Below are 22,896 nucleotides of genomic sequence, written 5' to 3' on the forward strand. Positions count from 1 at the left end.
TTTAAAAGCATATTTCATTAAAGTTACTATAATCCATATTTTAGTATTAAATGTGACAGATAACAGGTGTCACTTATAGTGATGAACCCACACCTCAGCTCTACAAAGCTGCTTAGCATCATTGAGCTCATTACTTTGGTTTATGGCCTGAAACTTTACTGTTTTACTTTCACAGCTTTATGTTCATCTGTAGCAGGCAGGTGTTTTCAGCTCTACACTACCTGCTCACCACCTAATGCCAAATGTAGCAGCTATCTGTGGAAGAGAGTAGGTCATCCAGCAGCTCCAGAGCCACATATTTTCTCAGAAGTTGGTGGAGACCAAAAACGGAGCTAAAAGCAGAGTGGGAACCGGTCATGTAGCCAAAAATGTGACTCCTCCAAATGAATGCTAATGTTGCTTCGTATCTTCTGAATTTGTAAATAAAGCAACTGTATGCTAATGATCGCCGTATCATCTTAAACAATGTTGTGTTTACAGCTTTTTTCCACAACCCCAAGGGGCTAAAAAAATCAGTTCTTGCTGGTTTAAATTAGATGGCTCTGTGCCACCCCCAGCACTTCAGCCTGCACGAGGGTTGGCTATTCCATTTTTAGACGTGTGTGTGTGTGTATGTGTGTGTGTGTGTGGGTTCGCTCATCCATGGTCATATCAACAGACACTTACATAACCTCCACTCCTGGAAAAGCTGGTCCACAATCAAATGTTCTGATGTGAGAAATCAGGCCAGTGACTGAATGCATGAAACATCAGTCATGTTTACTACCTGCATGTCTTGTTGAATCCCTTATTTACACATGCAAAGCTCAGTTCAGCTTAATCAACCAATCAATTATTAATCATGACCACTCTGGTTCGGTGACTTAAATCTTGTGCCACCAACAGATCACAGTTTCCCCCTGTTGAATATGTCTCTTCATACCAGACCAGATATTTCAAATTAAGAATCCACAAATAAACTGTACTCTCTTTTTTCAGTGCTCTTTTTTTTTTTTTGTTTGAGAGTTTCCCTTCAGCCCAGCTGTACTTTTATCTTAATGCTAAGATTATGATCACAGACTCTCTCTCCACCTTATGGGTTTAAGGGTGCGACGGGACCCCAACCTTCTATGAAAAGTAGTCCCAGTGAAAGTTGCTGGCTCTGTTTCTGGAAATATATTCAAAATGTATATATTTTTAATGCACCACAAACTAAATTCCATTCACCTCCATTAGAGTGATTTCAGAGAGGATACCTCAGACTGAACCTGACTGTCATGAGGGAGAAGCCAGAACATCTTTATTTTTACAGGCTTATATAATCTTCATGTCGAATTTATAGAAACGGTTAAATTCCTGCTGAAACTGACAAAATGAAAATATGAGGCTGGCGGCTTAAACTGATGAAATTTGAGCCAAGTCATAAATCTGAGGATGAAATGTCCCAAAATTGCCTTTTTTATAGGGGATAATCTGATAATCTGATCCTACCATCAGGGCAAACTATACTTATGGTCCCATTAGAGGTAATCTTCAAAGAATAACAATTTTTTTTTTTCCTTTTCTTTTCATCCAACTCTTTAATATTATGGTGTGTGGTGAGTGTTACAGCCTCAGTCTGTGGCTTTAATCTTGTTTAAATGTTTTCCTCCAGGTGTGGTGAATGTGATTACAACAACATGAGTTCACTCATCCTGAAGTGAGACAAATTGGGAATATCAGGAGTGTGGGGAATCGTATCTGATTCACTGCTCCAGCGGCCAGACAAGATAGAATAAAGATAAAAATAAGTAAATAGGGTTGTAGTATTAGCGCGCCCGCCTGCCGTGTCTCGCAGGCCTCTTTCTGCCTCGACTCGTTGTCTCACGCCCTCTCTCCTCCCTGCAGCTGCCAGGAGGCTCAGGAGGAGCTGCTGGAGTTTCAGGAGGGGAGCAGGGAGCTGGAGGCCGAGCTGGAGGCCCAGCTGGGTCAGGCCGAGCATCGTATAAAGGACCTGCACTCTGAGAACCACAGACTGAAGAATGAGGTCGAAACACTTAAGGTCAGTGCAAGGGGTTGTGGGAAAAGAGTACAGGAGATGAATGAAAGTATCTGTGTCTCTGCATCAATAGACTGAAGGTTTTATCAGCTCAGGTTGCCTCCTTGCTGGGTTCTGAAATTCATTAGGCTCTGATGTTAACAAAGCTGTTATCAAACCTCCTCTCTCTCTCTCTTCGCAGTTGTGTACTATAATTAGGCTGACACTAAAAAATTGAGTTATTCTGCCTTCTCAGCCAGCAAGCTGATCTTTGAGCTGTAATTTTAGCCTATAATCACCTTCAAACGTTGAAAGGTAAAACTAATAAGGTTCAGGAGAGGCTTAGAAAGGATTGAGATTTGATAATCAGATCAGATACTGGATTTAAATTAGATAAAAATGCTACTGAGCCCCGTCCCTATGGCTTAGACGCTAATGATGATGTGTAGTACTATGAGTCGGCTTCTTGTTTGTGTGTACATCTGTGATCTACTTAAGAATAACTGCTATTATGAGATTAAAAAGCCTATAGGGATACATATGAAATATTAAACTAGTAATGTCTATTCATGCAAATTTAGCCAACGCTAGGGAAGTAAATTAAAGGCACACTGTATTATTTTAGTGAAACGTGATTTATAATCTTCTCATTTTACATCGTTACTTGGCAGTATTTTGATCAGGTGTCAGGTCACACGTGTCTACCATTTTCCAAACAGGTTGTATTGGCAGTGAGCCAATCAGAAGAGAGGAGGCTCTGAGCCTCTCCTCTGACTTGCTGACTGTTTTCTGAGTGATCCAATTAGAATATAGCAGATTTCAGGTAAAACACTCAGATGGTGGGTGCAGGTGGGCGGGGCTTAGGTCATGGCTGAGAGCAGTTACTGCTCTGTTGTGACGTCACAAAGTTACAGAAGTCCTGACAGCTGGTTTTAAGGCTCAGTGTCTGAATACAGGCTGTGTGCATTTCTCTGTGGACTGAGGCTTTGATACTTTCACAGTATTAATATAGAACCTAGACCTGATCTATAATCAAACAACACATGGACATTTACCTTTATACAACATGGGTAACATTTGTAGATTTATGATGAGACCAGCAGTTATGTGTATATAACCTTAACATTACATTAAGCTCTGAAGCAAGTACAGCACGTCTCCATGTGTACCCACCACATAAATATTTGAAGCTTTTTTTTTTTTTTTTTTTTTTTCGTAGCCACCTAAAATCTCACTCGTCCTTGAGTACAGTCCCTTGGGAGTGAGGAGAAAGTAAAGTCACGCTGTAACAGCTGCCGCTCCCCTGGATGCACTTAAACTCTGCACTTATTTATTTTATCTAGTGGGCCTGCAGCTCTGCCTTTCTGGTTTATACATATGAGGTCATGGAATTATTGAGGTCGCATATATAGGAGCTTGTGATAAAACCTTGTCTGATGCACAGCAGGAGAAACGATGATAAGTTGCCCTCTGGGAGAACAATACCACATGGTCTCGTTTCTGGTGGATCTGTGCCTGTTGGAACTCAGATCAGTTATGATGGGCTTAATTGGCTTCAGCGAGGACTATAGTCCCGGAGATGTGCAATCTAAAAGGTAATCTCATTTCAGGAAGTTGCTGAGGTAAACGCTCTTTTCCAATCTCAACACCTGCTCCGCCCCAAACAGGCTGCGAACCGATGCAGCTGATCTGTATGACTCTCATAAATAATGCATCAGGTTGTGTCTCCCATTCTTATTTTCACTCCATAATAACCGAGAGGCAGGTGGCACATTTCTGAGCCCAGGCCTCCAGCTGGAATGACATGTTTGTGCCAAGGTGTCTGTCGGGTTTTACTTTTCCAGACAGGCAGTCGACTGTGTGGATGAATACATTACTATGTTTTAAGGAGATAAGCCAGCAGTGGTTGTTTTTGGAGCAAAGCTGCACCGTTGGCTTTTCAGGAATGTGTTTTTGTTATTATGAATAATACAATACTGCTGGGTAGTTTCACACACTGATGACAATTCTCAGAAGAAATATCAACAAAAACAACTTTTCAACATTTGTTTTGTGAATTGTGTTTTCAGGTTAGTTGCAGTGTTTTCAGTCTTGTGAAATGCTGTTGTGTTAATTAGATACTTTCACTGATTACTGACAGTTTTCAGTAGAAACCTACGGTAGCCTTGACGTGCAAAAACACATGCTTTATAGAAAACAACTTTACAAAAAACCTTTTAGAAAAACACAAGATTTAAGAATATTTCTGGACATTTCAGAAAAAACAAAAATATTCAGAAAACAGACATTTCGAGAGTGTGAAGATGTTTTAGAAATGCATTTCAGAAAACAGACATTATAGACTCAAAATATTAGAAAACACAACATATCAGGTAAACGGCAACATTTTACAAACTACAACACCAGTTTAGAAAACATGGCAGTATTTAAGAAAACACAATGTTTTGAAAAAGAAACATTTTAGAAAACATAAAATTGAATCATTTTACAAAGAAATCAGCAAATCAAAAATCACTCCACAAAAAAAAACTGCATTCATCAAACACATTTCAGAAAACACAACATTTGAATGTCAGATAACACTGCAACATTTTAGAAAGCACAATGCTGATTTAGAAAACATGGCAACAAGACATTTAAGAAAATGCAACAATATTTCAGAAAACATGTCAATGTTTTTTTTTTTTAAATGTGATGTTTTTGTGTTTTGTACTTCAAGGCCACAAAACTAAGACCATCACAGCATGAGCTCCATCTTACCTGTTCCGTAGTTCAGTGTCATGTTGATGGGATGTGCTGAATGAGACTCGAACAGAGGGCTGCCCTGTGCAGTTAATTCAGACCCCACAGTAGCAGCAGATATAGGTCAGACATACAGACAGGCCTGGCGGTATTTATCGAGCTGATTGTCTCTGAGCTGGAGGATATATAGGTCACACTTCACATCCGCTGTCTAACTGTGGAGAGGAGGAAACTGAGCGAAGCACTGAAAAATGGATGATACGATCTAGGTGGTGTGTGTTGGGAACTGTGAAATGTGTTGGGAACTGTGAAATCATGTCCTATATGTCCTATATATATATATATATATATATATAAAGAGAGCTCTATTATCCATCATGTTACAGATTAAATACATGTGATCAATAATCGCTGTCTGTCTTCGTCCTGTCGTGCCCCTCTCCTGTCCTCTGTCCTCCTGCAGGAGAGGCTGGAGCAGCAGTACTCTCAGAGCTACAAGCAGATCTCCATGCTGGAGGACGACCTCGGCCAAACGCGCAGCATCAAGGAGCAGCTCCACAAATACGTCAGAGAGCTGGAACAGTCCAACGATGACTTGGAGAGAGCCAAAAGGTCTGTGGGCCCTTAATGCTCACTAAAATACAGTTTTAAAAAAAATGGCAGTACACCCTACAATCACTCCTGTGAACCTATTTGATATATTTATTCCACACAACACCTTGACCCATGGTAAAGGTGTTTCCCTTCCCATCAAACCAGCTGTTTTGTGATGCTTACTTAATCTATATGAAAATTTGCCAGAGATGCAATTCTGACAATCAGCAAATGGCTCAAATACAATAGATTGCTGCCTTAATTGGATTAAAATCAATGCTGCATTTGCACAAGCCTGGATATTGATCCCTTATTATCAGTTCTATTATCATTCGTAAGCAAATGGGACATATAGAGGGCAACGCCCAGAGGATATTATTAAACATACTGACTGAAATGTTCTTTTTCATGATTTCTGTTTGATTTTCGTATTCACTGTGTTGTTTCTTTCATTTTCTGCCTCCTTTTAACTTTTCTCTCAGAGCTACGATTGTGTCTCTGGAGAACTTCGAGCAGCGTCTGAACCAGGCCATTGAGAGGAACGCCTTCCTGGAGAGCGAGCTGGATGAGAAGGAGTCTCTTCTGGTCTCTGTGCAAAGATTAAAGGATGAAGCCAGAGGTGATTATTGACTAGGTTTTTTTTACTAATGAGCCGCTCTGTCAATCACGGCTCCGGCTCATTAACATACAGCTGCCGTGCCTCCTTTCTTCTTTGATGGTTAAAATATCTGCTTTCCCACACATTTGTAGGAATTTATTTGCCTTGTGTCCTCATTTGATCTCTTCCCTAATATTTTTTTTTTTTTTTTTTTTTTTTTTCTTCTGCAGACTTGCGGCAGGAGCTGGCTGTGCGAGAGAGGCAGTCGGACGTAACCAGGATGTCTGCTCCGAGTTCGCCCACACAAGACAGTGTAAAGATGGACACTGCTGTGCAGGCCTCTCTCTCCCTCCCTGCCACCCCGCTGGGCAAAGGTCTGGACAACGCCTTTGCCAACCCGGCAGGTAGCTGCAGCTCGTCTTCCCTTGAGTGCATTTTTCTCTCATTATGCAAATACAGGCGGAGAAATCTAAGCTACCCTTAATTATGCTGTTTTTATTTCATGTGTGGACACATCTACCTGTGAGGAAGACAGCTGCATAGTGGCTCATTTATTCATGTTTTGTGGAGACAAAGGAGCACTAATGGTGCTCAGTCATCTTACAGAATGAAAAGTATATATTCATTCAAAAAAATCAATTTTCATGCCACAAATATAGATGGTTAAGAATAAAAAGCCTTTGATAAATTTGGGCTAATAGATTATAAAACACATTTGCATAACTCAGGGTGTCTCGACAGCCTGTATTTTTATAATCAGACTATTTATTCATGGCTTTTTATTCTTAAAGCGACTATAATCAATATTTTTATATTAACAATGGAATAACAATTAATAGAAATATTATCGAAATCACAATATGGACAAGTGAAATATCCAAATCACAGGAGCCGATAATCGTGCAGCAGATAACCTTGTAAAGGGAAGGTGTAGTGTATTTTATGACTAAAGCATGAAACTTTCTCCAGTGTTTCTATAAACATGCCATAAAATGCACAATTGTTTTACCTACCTGCCTCACTTTGACTTTTATACCTTACTATGCTATGACGTTTTTTTGTGCATTCGAGATGTGACCTTTGGTACAGGGCAGAGGCAGCTGGAGTAATGAGTGCAGTCCAGACCAAACTAGCATGCTAGCTTCTGATCAGAATGCTTATGCTAATGTGCTAGCTAGTCATGTGATTCCAAGTAACACACAGCAGAACTTGTCCATATTTTTAACAAGCTACAGCTACCTTAGCACCTGGAAATGGAGTCTGCAGTCTCCCTGCAAAAATGGTGCTCTAAGCAAAATTATTATACACAGCCACAGGAGCAAATACTCATCTTTATGCAATTTTGGCAAAGATATACATGATTATAATGGACTACCTGCCCCACTAGGTAAAATGTCTCACAACATTGTTGTGCATTGTTAGCTCCACCAAGCGTTGTGGTGCTACAGAGATGCCCCAGCATACAAATCATATTCTCCGGACGTTAGGGAACATGTTTGTTTGGTACAAGCTTCAACAAAAATCACACCATCATCATCATTTTAAAATATTTTTTCAGTGAAATTAAAGGGGAAAAAATGATCATTTTAACTGAAATCTGCCAAAACAATCGCAATATGACTTCTTTTTTCTTTTTTTCTTTTTCTTTTTTTTCATAACATTCAGCCCAATCAGACTGTATAGTGAATGTTTACTGGATGTCCATTAGATGGGGGCTGCTAAATGAGAATTTTTCTGTATTCTCTCCTCTCCAGTGCTATCAAATGGTTATGGCAGCAACTCTCCACTGACTCCCTCTGCCAGAATATCAGCCCTCAACATCGTCAGTGATTTACTGCGGAAAGTCGGGGTGAGTCGGTCCTTCTCACTTCCTGTGTTTCTGTTGTCCCCCAGGTTTCTCTTCCACTGCATCAAGTAGAAAGTCCCTTTATTTCCACAGTGAAGAAGCAGCATCATCATCATCATCATCTGTTTCTGTCTCTTTTACAGGCTCTGGAGTCAAAACTTGCCGCTTGTAGGAACTTTGCCAAGGACCAGAAAGCCAGGAAGGCATACGCTCTCGACAACAGCAATGCGCTCAACGCAAACACAGCCAAGTACTCGCAGTCGCTCCACACATCATATTTCGACAAAGCGTGAGTGAAACCAAAACGCACTTTCACTTAGTCATTAATGAGGGGTAATTATTAACAGGAATGTTGCGGTGTAATGTCGTCATTTAATTCTTGTCAGATGTGTTTACTGGAAGTCTGAGGCGTGTAGTCATGGTAAACATTATGTGTTGTGACTGATGACTCAGGAGAAGATGTATATGGAGGATGGATATCTGAGACCTGTGTGCATTTTCTCCCAGCAGGACAGAGGTGGTCACGTTCCCTGCATTGATTCTGGGTAATCGCAGCTCTTCCGCCTGTGTTGGGGCGCCTGCATGCTGCTGCTGATTTTAACAAGCCTCTTTTCTACTAGAACAACCAATAGTGTGGGTTAGAGGACGTCCCGGCCACTAACTATTTATGATGCTGGTGGTAGTGGTGTAATGGTGCTGGAAATTTCTCGCTGCCCTTTAACTCTCAGCTGATCTAATAGCTGTTCCTCCTGTCTATGTGCTAGTGTGAGTTGAGTTGTTTTACATATTTGTTTTAGCCTTACATCTGACCATTAATTATGATTAACATCAAGAGCTTTTTGCCGTATGATTTTGAATCTTGGGAATCAAGTTGAGGAAGAGAAACTTGAAGAAAGTAAAACTTTGTGTGGGAAACTTGTTGGTTAAAGCTTCTTTCTGACTGGATTTATTTCTCTGGGATACATTTTCCCTGGTCGGTGCATGCCTGGTCACCCCTACCTCAGTAATAATTACAGCCACCGTTACCTACTGTTTTACTGTAAACTCACTGGTTCCCACGTAGTTAAAAGCTGAAGTGACATCTGTATTTTAAGGTCCCATATTTTCCTCTTCTCCTGAGTTTAGTGTGTTGATCCATAAGAAGAGGTTTGTGGTTTTAAGAACCAAAAATCATCTCAATATAGTTTCACATCTCCTCTCTCAGGCTTCTCTCTGGAGCTCTAGTAGCAACAGGTTGGTGAGCCAATCACAAGAGAGGAGGCTCTGAGCCTCTGCTCTGATTGGCTGACTGTTTACTGAGTGTTCAAATGAAAATGTAGTAGATTTGATACTTTCACAGTATTAATATAGAACCTAGACCTGCTTTATAATCAAACAACACATGGACATCTACCTTTAGACTGTATGGGACCTTTAAAAGTGGCTCTCGTGCTCAACTTGGAGGAAAATTAGATTTTTATCTGAAAAAGGGGGGAAGTCAAAAATATTTTTGCTAAGGTCTTTGAGAACCAATATGACGATCAGAAAAAAAAAATCAAAGCCATTGGAAGAGTGCGAGCCTGTGAAGGCTCATTAAATAAAAAGCAAGGATGTACTGCCATTCTCTTGGCTTTTTCCTGCTGAAAGTCCATGTCTATTACAGGCCACATCCATGTGTCATTTTCTGCTGTGTCACTCTGCTGTTTGCTTGCGTTGACAACAGTTACTGGTGGTGAGAGCAGGGACAGGCAGTGTGACAGTGTGCAGTGTCTCTACTGTCCGAGAGAGAACTAAGAGCTTCCATAATGAGATACACAACACAACACAACACAACACAACACAACACAACAAAGGCATTGTGCATCTGTTTTCAGTGCAGGGAGCTGTTATGTATACCATTCACCTTCAGGTATTGTGTGTCATTTACTGTAAAAAGAGGGGAAAGTGATATTCTGATCATCAATTCTGCTGAAACTCAAAAAGAATCTGCTCGGTCAGATTCTAATGCTTGTTCGCTGATTTATTCATCAGATGTTTCCTCTTTATCGTTCCCAAACTAAGGTATCAAAAGAGGAAAAATAGTTTTGATGTTGGTACAGAAACTTGGGTATCGTGTTGACTCTTCTATAGAAAATGTTCACACTGACTATTGAAGCCGTCTTTCATTCATCTCTGAATGGTGTTTTCCAGAGTCAGGACTCAGGCCACACAAGGAACTCTGACCCACAAAAGAAACCGGTTGAACCAGTCAGTCGAACAAACTCTTAACTTTCCAACTTCCTCTCTGTTCGAGTTCCATTTTTAGAAACGCATGCAGTTCTGTGTGTGTGCTGTTTGTTTGTTTGTTTTATATATGTCTCTGTGTAGTCGCTGCTGTGTCCCTTGTTTGTAAGATGGAGACAGTGTGAGTGGATAATAAGGACAGAGTGACAGAATGACCTGCTCCTGCTCAGGTCACTGCTTTGTGCTGTGTTGGCAGCAGCTACTGGAAAGTGTCCGTGCGCCTGGGGAGGAGAATTAACGTTGACTGAAAATACTAAAGCTTCTGTCAAACACTGACAGGAAGAAGAGGATGAGGGGTTCATCTCACGATCAATCCCTTTCTTTTCTATATACGTCCTTTTTATCTATGGAAACCCACTTCTGCCAGGAGAAGAAAAAAGTAGATGAACAGAACTAAAAAATGGAGAACCAAAATCATGAGATGGTAATTAAAAAATTTAGAAAATAGAAACAGATTTTAAGTAAAAAGTTATGGCATTTACAAAGTAAAAACTATGGCCCACCCAAACCCACCAGCTGACATATAAATACAGCAGACCACTGCAGCAATGTGGCCGTATGGCGTTATGGTGTAGCAGAAATATAGTCAACATACCTCTACTACCTAAGATTGTGTTTTACAGTGGTGAATCTGTTACAGTGTTTAATTCACACCTTCACTACCTTTCATTCATAGATGTGTATGTTCAAGTTTCAAAGTCATTTTTTTAATTCGTGAAGGGAGCTTCAGCAGGCTGTTACATCGCTCTCTGATGTTTTGACTTATGACATAATGATCAGTACTGATTATTATGTGAGAATTTTGACTTAATATGTAATATCTTTTTTATTTTATTCCGTCCTTTTGATTTTCTGTCCTGGCACTAATAGGCTTCCATACTTACTGGCTCGCTCAATGTTTCAACTTTAAAGTGAGACAGTGTCGTCTTTGTCGAACAGAAGCTGCTGCGGCCACAAGGTAATGTTAACAGCAGAACCAGTGAGTCACTGAGTCAGCAAACAGACTTAGTAACGTATGTTAAACAACAATATTTACATTAGTCACCTTAAGATACTGGTCATAACAGACCAAGTGAGGCTGCAGCTACAGAACCCCTCAGTGGATTCACTGTTGATTTGCAACAGGGAGATTGTGTTATTGCCTCTCTTAAAAGTTACACATTCTCACTTTAACTGAAGTAGCGTTCCACAAAATTGCAATGAGGCTTTAACTAAATCCAACGGACATAGATGGATATCATGTCTGGGAGTCCAAGGAGTGCGTTTGTTTTTTTGTCCAGCTGTTTTGATTCTGTGGTTTGGGTCTCTCTGAGTTTGTTTTCTATCTCTTTTTGGTTGTTTTCCATCTGTTTGTGTCGCTTTGCATCTATTGCATTTCTGTCTGGTCATTTTTAACTCGGCTCTATGACTTTTAAACAAGAAACATTACTTACTTCATACAGAAGCTCTGGACTGAGGTGGCCCCTGACCTCTTTGGCCCCTGGGCCTGTGTCTGGTAGGCCTGTTCTGTAATCCATCCATGAGTATGTCATTAAATCAGTGGCTGGTAAAGGGTTGATTCTTGTATTAGGACACATAATGCATTGGTTCCAGTAAATTCATCCAAGTTTCTGTTTTAATGTTACTCTCTTGTGTTTTAGCAGAAGGAACGTGAATGGACTGGAACCCGGTACCCTGACAGCCATCACCGTCCCTCCCACTGCCACCTCCCCAGGCTTAGTGCCCCTCGCTGTGTGACGGTAACCCCCCCCCCCTCAAACCCAACACACCTCGCCTGCGACAGAAAGATCACATTCAAGAAGAGATGAGTCCAGACAAAGAGGGAACACAAATGGCTAATACTGTAAAACTCTGTTGTAGTTTTACCCTGGGTGCTCTCCTCATCTTTTCTCTCTCTCTCTCTCTCTCTCTCTCTCTCTCTTGTTCCAACACCTTGTGCTTCGTCCCTGCTGTAATTATGAATCCCTGTCTGTATATTTTATGTGTTGCTGTAGCTGCCGTTTGCCCACTGGCTTGAACAAAGATGATAAAACCCTCTCTGCTATTGACACATTTAAAGTTCTCCCCTGATTTGAAAAGGGAAATATTGTGCAATTGATGATTTTAGTGACTTTTTTTTAATTTTTTTTATTTAAAATTTTCCACAACTTCCACTAGCAATAACTTCAATTAAACGCACAGTTAAGTGCACTCACATCCACTGCTGAAACCATGAAGGGAAAATCAGAGGTTTAATGGGTTGGCACATGTGCAGACATCCTGAATAATCATGTGCCGCATGACCGATGTCTCCATCAATTATTGATGTTTCAAATTGTCCAACATACGAGCCTGATGTTTTGAACATTATCCAGGGGTTCAAGTGATTCTGGCTGCCGTTGTCATCTCGTAACCCCTGTAATTCGGTGTCAAAGGGGGATTCTTTGTGTCATTGTAGTGAGTCAAACACACCATTAACTTCTGAGCTATGTGACATGATGTGTACAGTATTGGTCATATTGATCGTTATTTATTGACAGCAGGTTAAGCGCTGTTGTCGTCGTGTTCAGACCAGTCGACCAGCATTCTTATTTTCTGTAGTCAAAGTGTTTCATCCTGTTAAAATCCGATTTACTCCACAGCCCATTTTCAGCACTGTACAATACACAATATGTAGATGAAGCACTTTGACCTTGTGTGAACTTTAAATGTCACTTTTGTTATTTTCATTCAAGTGCAATATTATCTGTTATTGTTTGTGGATTTGATTTATTTCAGACTTTTATGGCATGTTTTATTAAAAGACATAATTATACTCCATCTATTATATTTGTAATGTTTCAATCAGCTGAGGATGAGGAACCAAACACTGCCCTCTGCTGGACAAACAGTAACGGTGTAAGTAACAGGAAATAAGATCCGATACTAGAACTCTTGTAGCACATTGGTCATTTAATCATTGATAAACATGTCTCAAAACAGACATTAAAGTCTAGATCACATTTTCCATTCATATGTGAGAATTCCAAAATATATCCAGAGCACGAACAGTTTGGCTTCTTGAACAGCAGATGTCTCCAGCACAGATGTGTTCACTTGTATTCACTGGAAACGGATGTGTGAGGATTACTCATAAGTCCACTGGTAAAAGATGGCCCAAGGCAGGGTATTTAAAAGCCTTCAGTGTGTTTACACAAGTGAATCAGGCTTTGTACAGTGCAAATATGTACGTGTTATGTCCACATGTGTAGATCTGCTCCACCTAATCCCCGCCGTGTTCAGCTGCTGCTCCCTCTTTTCTTCTCGGCCAGCTCTTCTATTTGCCTCTGCCTCCTCTCCAGGACCTCCAACCCTCTGGCGTTGTTGCACGCTCGCTCCTGGGCCCTGAGTTCGGCCACATCCTCAAAGAAGCTGTGCCTGCGTGGGGGACAAATGGTAATTATCAATTATTATTTGATGATCACAGAATTCATGATTAGACAGCACTGGTTGGTGAAGGGAACAGAAACTGTTTACATTTTGCGTTTCAAATAAGAAAAGCGGAAATCCACTTTAAGATTTCACAGAACATTTATCCCAGTATCAAGACAATTCCTAAATTTACCAACATCAACAATAAATGTACATTTTTATCAACATTGCCACTTAAAAACGTTTCATATAAATAATGTTGTGCAAAATTTTTAATATATCTCATGCATTCATCAGAGGAAATATATTTTAGATTAGGGAAAAGAACAACAAGACACAAGCAAGATCTCTGACAGAGCAGACAGGTGTTTCCAGATGTGACGTCCAACATGTTCTGCCAAAGCACAATCAAACGGGCTAGGTTGAAGACTGGAAATGAAGCGGGCAGCCAAGGAAACCAAGAAACATCAAGTTGACTTCCCTTTGAAGTCAGAAGATTAGTAGTTTGGCCCCCACAGAGCCCTGATCTCAATACATGGAGTCAGTGTGGGATTACATGAAGAGACAGAACACACTGAAACAGACTAAATCCGCAGAAGAACTAGGAACTCAGAACTACCTTCCTGCCAGATACCTTGAATAAGGTTGAGTTAAAGGATGGTCACAGCAAATATTGATTTAGTTTTTTTTTCTGTTTACTGAACTTTGCATGAAGATTACTTTAGTCCCTAAATCTCACATTATATATATATATATATATATATATCTAGATATATATATATATATATCTATATATATATATATATCTATATATATAGATATATATATAGATATCTATATATATAGATATATATAGATATATATATATAGATATATATATCATTTTGAATTATTACATCCAGGACTGTATATGCACAATAATGCACCTTGTATCTAGCTGCTAAATGATGTCTGAATGTCCGCTGATATATTTATAAAACTAATTAGAGGATAATTTAATGAATAAGCAGCAGATGGCACACACCTACTGTCCGCATGCAGGAAGCAATAGAGTTGTTTAGGTAACTCACTGAGGTGCATATGGTCCAGCAGATTATGCAACCAAAACCACAGGACATGCAATAAACCGTACCTGTTAAAGAAAGCAGTGGCCAGACCAACAACAAGCGTCCCGAACAGAATTGGTTTCGTCAGACGTTTTCCAGCGGACAGTTTGTGTTGCTTCATTACAGCTAAGTTAAACCAAGGTGCCCACTCACCGAGATATAGACGGAAAACAAGACGCTGAAGTTCGCTTCCGATTTGTAGCTTCCGGTTCGACAGTTAAGGGGAAAGTTAAGAGACTCTTAACCGACAGTGCTGAGCGACCTATCAATTTTTTGCATTTTCACAAATAGAATAAAGGTTTCACAAATTTGAAAGTGGGTTTCGGGCAGCGCTAAAGGTTTATGTAAAACGTCTAACACGCTTTCACAACAGTAAAAGGTGCAAAAACTAAGGCACGTCTTCCTTAACTTTACCCTTAACTGTTTAACCGGAAGCTACGAATCGGAAGCTAACTTCAGCTTTTTATCTGACCTTTCAAGTGACCAGTATGGAACACACCTCCTTATCAGCATGTACAATTATCCCTTAAATATTATGGCACACTTTTAACCACACACGCAGAACATTTATGATACTTTTATGTGTGAAAAGTGGGTTTGACTCAGTTTTTTTTAGTCAGTATTACGAGTTAATTTAACGCGGATAAAGCGGAACTTTACTCTTACCGCGGCGTCGTACGGACACTTTCATGGACGGACCAAACCTAGCAGCAGCTGAAAATGATAACCGACTTGATTAGTTTTTTAAAACGAATTAGTAACGTGTCTATTTGAAAGTGGTTTAAAGTGAAAACCGGAGCTAACCCTTAATATGTGGAGGAAAGGCTCGTCTGAAGGCTCCGACCGGTTTGAATATTTACAAACTCTGGTGACTGAATTTCAGGACACCGACAGTGAAGGTGAGCACAGTTACTGTTCTGTTCTAGTTTTTGTTGTCAAGATTCAGTGATTGTTGTTGGTTAAATTCCCTAAATGCAGTCACTCAAAACCCTTTAAGTGAAAATAGCAAGAAAATTAACAAATAGTTATGTTTTATGTGTAATGCAGACATAAGTGATGCAGCTAACGATTGTTACTGACTATTATCTTCTCGATGAATCGATTCGATCAATAAACTATTAGAAAATTGTGTTAAATATCCATCCCAAATTTACTACAGCTCAATGTAACATCCTCAGATTTCTTCTTTTGTCAGATAAACCAATCACTAAGAAAAAAACTAGGAATTATTCACATTTGAGAAGCTGCAAGCAGAGTATTATGAAATATATCCTAAAAAAATACTTGATTTTCAGAATAGTCGTCGATTAATGGTCTAATCATTGCAGCTCTACACAAGATCGGAAGTTGTCACTCACAAGTTTTTAAATAAACAATAACACTCCACAGTAACCAAACACCCAGTTAGGAACCTCAGATGAAACTCATGCAGTCTAATCCAACAGTTGGGGAATACATTCTGTTTCATGAAGGTTATAATGTTCAGTTTTTGTTGAAACTGTTTTAGAGGTGTTTAATATACTTTATGATCACTTTGGAGGCTGCAGACCTCTGTTGCATCACACAAAGGGGTATGTCTGTTATTCGGCCTAACCTTTATTGATATGCAGTACATGGGTTGTATTAGACTGTATTAATCTGAGCTAGGTGTACCTAATAATAATAATAATAATAATAATAATAATAATAATAATAATAATAATAAACCATGTTTGTAAACACAGTTCTGTAAGTAAAAACTCAGTTTCAAATCAAATTGTATACGTAAACATGCCTGTTGTTTATGTGGTACAGAAATTACTTATTGTGTTTTTAACTTTTATTTAAATGAGAAATATTTTTTATTCCACTTGTATTTTCCTTCTAGAAGAGGGTGTTTAAATGTGACGGGTTTGTTTTATTTCCCAGCACTTTCCTTGAAAAAAAGAGAATCATAATGTTTGAAATGATAAAGTGTGGGGACTATACAATGTGTAATATTTAATATGATACATTCATTATGGGAATCCTGAATTAATAGTGTTGTCCCTCATCAATGTTAATTAAGCAAATTTGCATATTCTGACATTATCTAGTGTTAATAATCGACGCAGCCTTAACATTTATTTTCTTCTGTGCTCTTTAAATTATAGCTCAACATATACGAGATTTTCAAGGCAGCTATCAATATGGATATTTTAGCATTCACACATAACATAAACAAATAGTTTTTTCTCCTACTCATGTCATCCCATGTTGTCACATAAACTTGTCAGTGCTCTCTGCTGGACAAAATATGTAATGGCGTCACTGTTTCTAAATCTGTAACACATCTTTGGCATATTGGCTGATAATATCAACTGGCTGATTTATCAGTCAAGCTCTTATTTATATGAAATTGTTTTGAATTTGTTTACATGACTTTTGTCGTTACCACAGAGGCGAAGGAGCAAGTACTGGCTAACTTGGCCAACTTTGCATATGACCCAAAGAACATGGAGTATCTGCGGACTCTGCAAGTGACCGACCTTTTCTTGGACATGTTGACTGAGGAGAATGAGAACTTTGTGGAGTTTGGGATGGGTGAGTATCACACAAACTGTTAATCATCATTTTGCTAATCTGGAACTGTCATCCTATTATGTCACTATTGTCTAATTCATCACATCTCTTATGTGTGTCATGTTGTCAGGGGGGTTGTGTAACCTCAGTATGGACCCTGAGTGCAAAGACATCATCCTGCAGAGCGGCGGCATCAGCTTAGTCACCAACTGTCTGTCAAGCCGGAGGGAAGAGACCGTCCTGTCGGCCATTACTACGCTCATGAACCTCACAACGCCGTCGTCTCGCCCTGAGATCACTGACCCGGCCATCCTACAGTGCATGCTGCGCTTCTCCCTCTCAGAGAGCCCCCGCCTGCGCAACCTGGCCACTGTGTTCCTGCAGGACTGCTGCAGCGAGGAGCAGGTGAGCAGAGCAGAGCAGCAGATGCAGGGACAGCAGACGGCAGTGGGAATCCCGCTGCCCCAGGACAGCTGAGGCATTCATGTGGGAGACTGTTGAGATGTTTGCTCTCTGTGAGAGTGTAGGGAGGTCTTATAGTGTATGGCCATTTTTTGCCTAATGTTTAGGGCAATGTTTAGACATTTTCAATATCTGTATTGATACCAGTACCTTGACTTTGATACCAATTCTTAACGATACTTTTGCCAATACCGATTTCATCAAATCCGTTTTAACAAAAAGAAAATTACCACACGCTTTATGGTTTAAGCTCGGTCTCTTTAGACACCCAATCACCAATATTATTAGAGCTCGGTCCCAGCATGCTGATTGGCTCACTGACAAGATTTACTCATTTACTCCTAAGGTTGAAATTTGGTATCGAATGATGAGGCAGTTTTCGACGTTGGACACCCAGCCCTATGAATGTTGCAGTCAGTGTTTGGGATCCCTGTAATGTTACATTTAAAAGTCAGAAAGTGTAAAACAGTGTAAAACTCCCACCTCAGTGTAGTGAGGTGGGAGCAGCTATGACAAGAATCTGGTCACAATCTGTCAGCTGAACTGGGGCAACGTCATAATTCACGTGATTCAGTGACGCCTGCAGCCTGACGGATGATCTTTGTCTTTTGCATTTCTAACTCCCTTTTTAAATATAGATTTAACTCAGTTACCAGCTGCTATTCAGCATTTTCCATATAAGTGCATGTCTGAGCAGATGGCTGAGTTTAATTGTTGTTCCTTTTCTCACCACATGAGGGAGACTGGATAGTTTGTTAGACTCAAGGGTTCTTTTGGGCTATTGACAGCGTACTAACAGCACAAAAACATCAAATTTTTATTGATTTCCAAACAATTTGGCAAAAAAACATCTTAAATGTTCAAAGAAGTGACTAAATCCTGCTTATAAAAACAGACTCACCCTCTGCAGTATTAATATCGCTACATTTTTCCCCCCCAAAAAAATCTACATTCCTTTGGCTTTCAAGTGATTTCCTCAGACCTGGGCCGATGCTGCAGCATGTCAGAGCCAAGCGGTTGACTCTTGCACTTGGCACTCTCTTTAAGAATACCATGTCCTGAAACGTTAAATCCAAACCCAAAATATGTAAAATTAAAAAAAAATGTAAAGTAAACCTTGAGGTTCCTCTGTAAGAGCCAGCAGGGCCGTTTGTTTTCTTCTGGGCTATTTCTGGGCCGAGTCCTTCAGGTCTAGACAGAAGCCGACATCTGATCCTGCAGCCCTGCACTCAGGTGGACTGCACATGTAGCCCATTCAGACTCTAGAGGAAATTCTTTACAGCTCTGAGTGTGTGTGTGTGTCTGTGATACTCGCTCGCTTTAAACGCCACAAAGTTTTCACTTTTTAATCTGTGTGTTTCTGAGTGGCATTCCAGAGGCTTAAGAGGCGAGCACCTGCCACCAAGATCAATAAAAATACCTTCATTCTTCCCGGAAAAAGAGAAACACCCACGCCTGGTTTTAATAATGTGGTACCAAGTTTATTTCATGTTGATGTTAAAAAAAAAAAAGCTTTGTGCAGGATAAAGAAGAAGAGCAGTGGAGAACTCAATGGCTCAATAACAAGTTCTGCACTGTATGTAGGACTGAGTGAAGGGGCTCAGCAGCCGAACACTCATTTATGGATCACAGAAGTGGTGTGTTAAACAACAAATGATATATCTGGTGTTAGTCTGTTTTTATTGTCAACAAATAGCATGAAAAGACCAAAACCATAACAAATATCAATGAAAGACCTGAAGTTAGAGAGAGGTAGAGAGAGAGAAGGGGGGAGAGAGAGAGGTAGAGAGAGGGTTGGGTTGGTCTTTTCTTGTGATTTGTTGTCATGTTTGTTTTTAATGTCATCACTTACCATTTAACAAGTGGCTACAGGAGGATACAATCATACCTGTCTATTACTCCTCTGTTGGGAAGCTTATATTTTCAGGTGAGATAAAGGTACTATGATTGCTGGGTGTATATAATCCCTCTTACTGTTTATCTTACAAAATATACTGTAACTGACTTCTCTCATGAACAACCGGAGCTTCTCATTTTCCCTTCTTGAGTCCCAGCTGCTTCTCAGACTCCTCGCGTAGTTTGTTCTTCTGGATCTGAGAAAAGAAAATGTGGTGAATCGACAGGTTGTCAGTTGTTCTGAAGAAGACAGTTATCACAAGTCCATACAGCCCACGGTCATTCAAATAGCTCGTTATGTCTGACTTACAGACTCAAACCCAAAGATTTTAAATTTACAACGATACAAAGAAAAGCAGAACATTTCTCATATTCGAGAAGCTGGTACGAGCCTGAGGTAACAGTCTAGCTCCCATTTGCTTTTGTCAACAAAACAAAATGATCTAAGATGTTAATTAATGAGCTGTGCAGGTGCTGGGAGGGAGATTGTGTCAGGTTTGTTGTTTCAGCTAAGATTCACATTTAGATACGAGACTGGTTTTGATCTTCTCATCCAACTCTCGACAAAGAACCCAAATAAGCTCATTTCCCAAAAAAGCTAGTTCTCTAAAGTGACTGTACTGGAAGTGATCTGTAAAAATGCGGATCACGTTACACCCCTGATGCTTTTGAGAGACGGGATCCACATCTCCTGCAACAGTCATGGGCAGCCTGCAGGTCTTATGGTCACCAGGCCGGGGACAAACTGCTCTACAGGCTCTCAAACGTGCGTCCTGTTGCTGATGCACCGTTAGCTCCGAGCGAATCAAGTGAACTTGAATTGAAGGAGGCTGGTTTTATCTGATACGCCGCTTTGGGACGAGGTCGGTCTGCCGCCCTTTCTGGGTTCATCTAACAGGACACGGTGTGCGTGCAGACGAACTAATAGCTCCCTTTCCCTCCTGTCTGGGGGCATTCGGGGCAGGTCTGTTCAAACACAATGCCATGTCTACAGTGAATTATTTCAAACAGCCTCCCAAGAGAGAAACACAATCACCAGAGGGGAGCTGATGTTTTTTAAGTTATCACAGACAGATTCTACATCTGTTTTTCTGTCATCTTAATAAACACAGTGAAATAAACCTTGTTTGTCTGTCGTTTGTACATTTACAGGAATCTTGGATGAGCAGGCAGCAGCTGAGAATCAGGATTTGTGTAATTACCTTTCCAGTAATAGTGAGCGGGTAGCTGCTTACAAAAAGCACGTAGCGAGGAATCTTGAAGTGAGCGATCTGAAAGGAGCAGATGAAGAGGGAGATACTGAGCAGAAAAAAACATGTCTGACAGGAAGAATAAAATATAAAATAAATCCAGCTACTTATGAAATATTGAAGGGAATTCTTCCTTACCTGTCCCTTGCAGAAAGCTTTGATTTCTTCTGCAGTGCATTCCTGTCCGTCGACCAGTTTGATACAGGCACAGATTTCTTCACCCATACGAGCGTCTTCAATTCCAACCACCTGATGAAGAGAGAGAAACATGAAGCTCTGCAGCATCGCTGAACTGCAGTGTTACTGACCCAACACATTATGTGCAAACTCTGTGTCTGTAGTAAAACATCAGTGATTTCATGACAAAAGAAAAACTATATTTAGAAGAACAAACAAATAAAGCTACAGTTCAACAAAACAAAGCCACTATGGAAACAGATGTTTCTGCACACCAAGGTCTAATTTAAGTACTTAATGGTAAAGCCAAGCAAAGATAAATTTTCTGTCTCTGGAGTCAGTCTAATAATTTTAAATGTAATTGTTTCTCCGATCTCACCTGCGCCTCCTTCACTTTGGGGTGTGTGTGCAGGAACTGTTCGATCTCAGCCGGGTAAACGTTCTCTCCTCCTCTGATGATCATGTCTTTAATCCTGCCCTCAATGCGAAGGTAGCTGTACGCGTCCAAGCTGCCGATGTCTCTGCAGGGGACAGAAAACGTGCAAACATCAGACGTTGTTTCTCCTGTTTTCTAATTAAGCTCTGAAGTAACCGTCAGCCTCCACTCACCCGGTTTTGTACCAGCCGGTTTCAGTGATGCACTCTTCTGTTTTGGCTTTGTCGCCCCAGTACGCCAACATCACAGCAAACCCTCGGATCATGATCTCTCCCAGCATCCCCAGAGGAACGACCTCTCTGGTTGTGGGGTTCACTATTTTAGCCTGTGGAAAATTTAGCAAATAAAGCTCGTCTCTGGACAGAGTTCATTAAATAACCAAAATAAGTGTTTAGTGAAACATATAATTCTGTTTCGGGCCGAGCGATGATGAAATTTAACGTGGTGACGGACGGTGATGTAGCAGGTTAAACTCCCTTGAGAATCATGTGTTTAGCTTTTCATACTGAACAGCGTGTTGACTTACCTCTAAGTGGTCGATGATGAAGCCCACTGTCTCAGACTTCCTCTCCATGTTGTCTGTTGTGGCGCCGCAGAACGTCACAGGGCTGTTCTCTGTGGTTCCGTATCCAATCTGTCAATCACACAAACAAACAGCATGGCAGAGGGATGAGTGTCACATTTACACAGATATATGACATCTACATTTTCAAGCAAGAGCCTGTGTTTTCCTTTACTCAGGTTTTCACATTCAGTTTCTACTCAAGTCTCCAGAGGTCTGTGATGTTCCTCTGGCAAGTGACACATCTGTAGTGGACAACACGTTGCTGTGGGATACAGTGATGTATGCTTCAAACTGATCTCTTATGTTCATCATTCATTTCATACCTGTTACTATTATTATCACTGAGTGTAGGAGACTGAACCAAAGTTACAGAGGAAGATACGTGGTAGAAACTAATTTTTTGGCATAAAAAAATGGAATAAAGTCTTAGATTATTATTATTAGAACCTTTTGTGTGGAAAACACGCTGGAGCCATAACCACAGGCATGAACTAATTCTGTGTCAACAGCTGTTGCACAGATAAAATGCTTTGCACAGATAGAATCAGGAGACTTAGAGCTTTTAAACAATGTGCAATTTCGTCGTGGTTGTGTGAAGACTGAGTCCAGTCAAGCAGTGTAACCAAGGCCAAAGACCAGAATCTCACAGCTGGGCCGCTGAGTTTTAAAAGATTAAGATCTCCCCAACAAACAAAGAGAAAGACCAGAGAAGTGAACCTCACGGTGTCACAGTCTAATCAAGGTTTGACGAATATACATTCACAAATATAAGTTAAACTCTGACAGAAAAAAGCAAAAAGAGCAATAAAATCTAGTGGAAAAAAAACCCATCAACTTCACTGTGGTTGCCTTTCTGGCCTCGCCAGCAATCAATAACTACATAATCAAAAACATGTAATGTCTTTCTGAAACCAGTGGTCTTCAACCCAACAGGAGCTCCACATAAAAATACCAACATGTACATACACATACGCGCACGCACACGCACGCACGCACGCACACACACACACACACACACACACACACACACACACA

General features: G+C 40.4%; 3 protein-coding genes and 1 long non-coding RNA gene across 13 annotated transcripts in view; 2 read left to right on the forward strand and 2 right to left on the reverse strand.

The window, feature by feature from the left end:
* ndel1a (nudE neurodevelopment protein 1-like 1a) overlaps positions 1-11,790 on the forward strand; it is a 16,132-nt gene extending 4,342 nt beyond the window's left edge. The window contains exons 3-11 of one of the 10 annotated variants that reach the window (XM_023406850.2): positions 1,867-2,020; positions 5,202-5,350; positions 5,815-5,951; positions 6,161-6,334; positions 7,685-7,779; positions 7,920-8,065; positions 8,287-8,321; positions 11,481-11,533; positions 11,679-11,790. In XM_023406850.2, coding sequence (XP_023262618.1) covers positions 1,867-2,020; positions 5,202-5,350; positions 5,815-5,951; positions 6,161-6,334; positions 7,685-7,779; positions 7,920-8,065; positions 8,287-8,321; positions 11,481-11,494 — 904 coding nt within the window. In that variant the 3' untranslated portion in view covers positions 11,495-11,533; positions 11,679-11,790. Of the gene's footprint in view, positions 1-1,866; positions 2,021-5,201; positions 5,351-5,814; positions 5,952-6,160; positions 6,335-7,684; positions 7,780-7,919; positions 8,066-8,286 lie in introns of all 10 variants that reach the window. The other 9 variants (XM_087174123.1, XR_015437277.1, XR_015437278.1 and 6 more) reach the window with 9 other exon arrangements.
* Positions 11,791-12,949: 1,159 nt separating this feature from the next.
* Positions 12,950-14,908, reverse strand: LOC147819100 (uncharacterized). The gene is made up of 2 exons (XR_015437279.1): positions 14,561-14,908; positions 12,950-13,434 (listed from the first exon to the last, which is right to left on the reverse strand). It is a non-coding gene; the product is annotated as an uncharacterized LOC147819100 (long non-coding RNA).
* Positions 14,909-15,085: 177 nt separating this feature from the next.
* Positions 15,086-19,424, forward strand: armc7 (armadillo repeat containing 7). Its single transcript, XM_023406828.2, has 3 exons — positions 15,086-15,433; positions 16,953-17,096; positions 17,206-19,424. Exons 1-3 carry the CDS (start codon positions 15,346-15,348, stop codon positions 17,550-17,552), a joined length of 579 nt encoding a protein of 192 aa, XP_023262596.1. The 5' UTR covers positions 15,086-15,345; the 3' UTR covers positions 17,553-19,424.
* Positions 18,997-22,896, reverse strand: part of acsf2 (acyl-CoA synthetase family member 2) — a 27,122-nt gene continuing 23,222 nt past the window's right edge. Inside the window, exons 11-16 of the mRNA XM_023406825.2 lie at positions 21,823-21,930; positions 21,470-21,621; positions 21,240-21,381; positions 20,822-20,932; positions 20,636-20,704; positions 18,997-19,630 (exon numbers count right to left, since the gene is read on the reverse strand). Coding sequence (XP_023262593.1) covers positions 19,568-19,630; positions 20,636-20,704; positions 20,822-20,932; positions 21,240-21,381; positions 21,470-21,621; positions 21,823-21,930 — 645 coding nt within the window. The 3' untranslated portion in view covers positions 18,997-19,567. The remainder of the gene's footprint in view (positions 19,631-20,635; positions 20,705-20,821; positions 20,933-21,239; positions 21,382-21,469; positions 21,622-21,822; positions 21,931-22,896) is intronic.

This window comes from Seriola lalandi, unplaced genomic scaffold (assembly GCF_002814215.2).
Source record: "Seriola lalandi dorsalis isolate HSWRI2012SDOR001 ecotype SW California unplaced genomic scaffold, Sedor1 jcf7180002054317, whole genome shotgun sequence".
NCBI lineage: Eukaryota > Metazoa > Chordata > Actinopteri > Carangiformes > Carangidae > Seriola > Seriola lalandi.

What these genes read in the sequence shown, in the direction of transcription:
- armc7 (XM_023406828.2), top strand. Translation starts at nt 15,346, where the DNA reads ATGTGGAGGAAAGGCTCGTCTGAAGGCTCCGACCGGTTTGAATATTTA. An exon ending in TCAGGACACCGACAGTGAAG is followed by an intron (nt 15,434 to 16,952) that starts GTGAGCACAGTT and finishes TCGTTACCACAG; the next exon opens with AGGCGAAGGAGCAAGTACTG. An exon ending in CTTTGTGGAGTTTGGGATGG is followed by an intron (nt 17,097 to 17,205) that starts GTGAGTATCACA and finishes TCATGTTGTCAG; the next exon opens with GGGGGTTGTGTAACCTCAGT.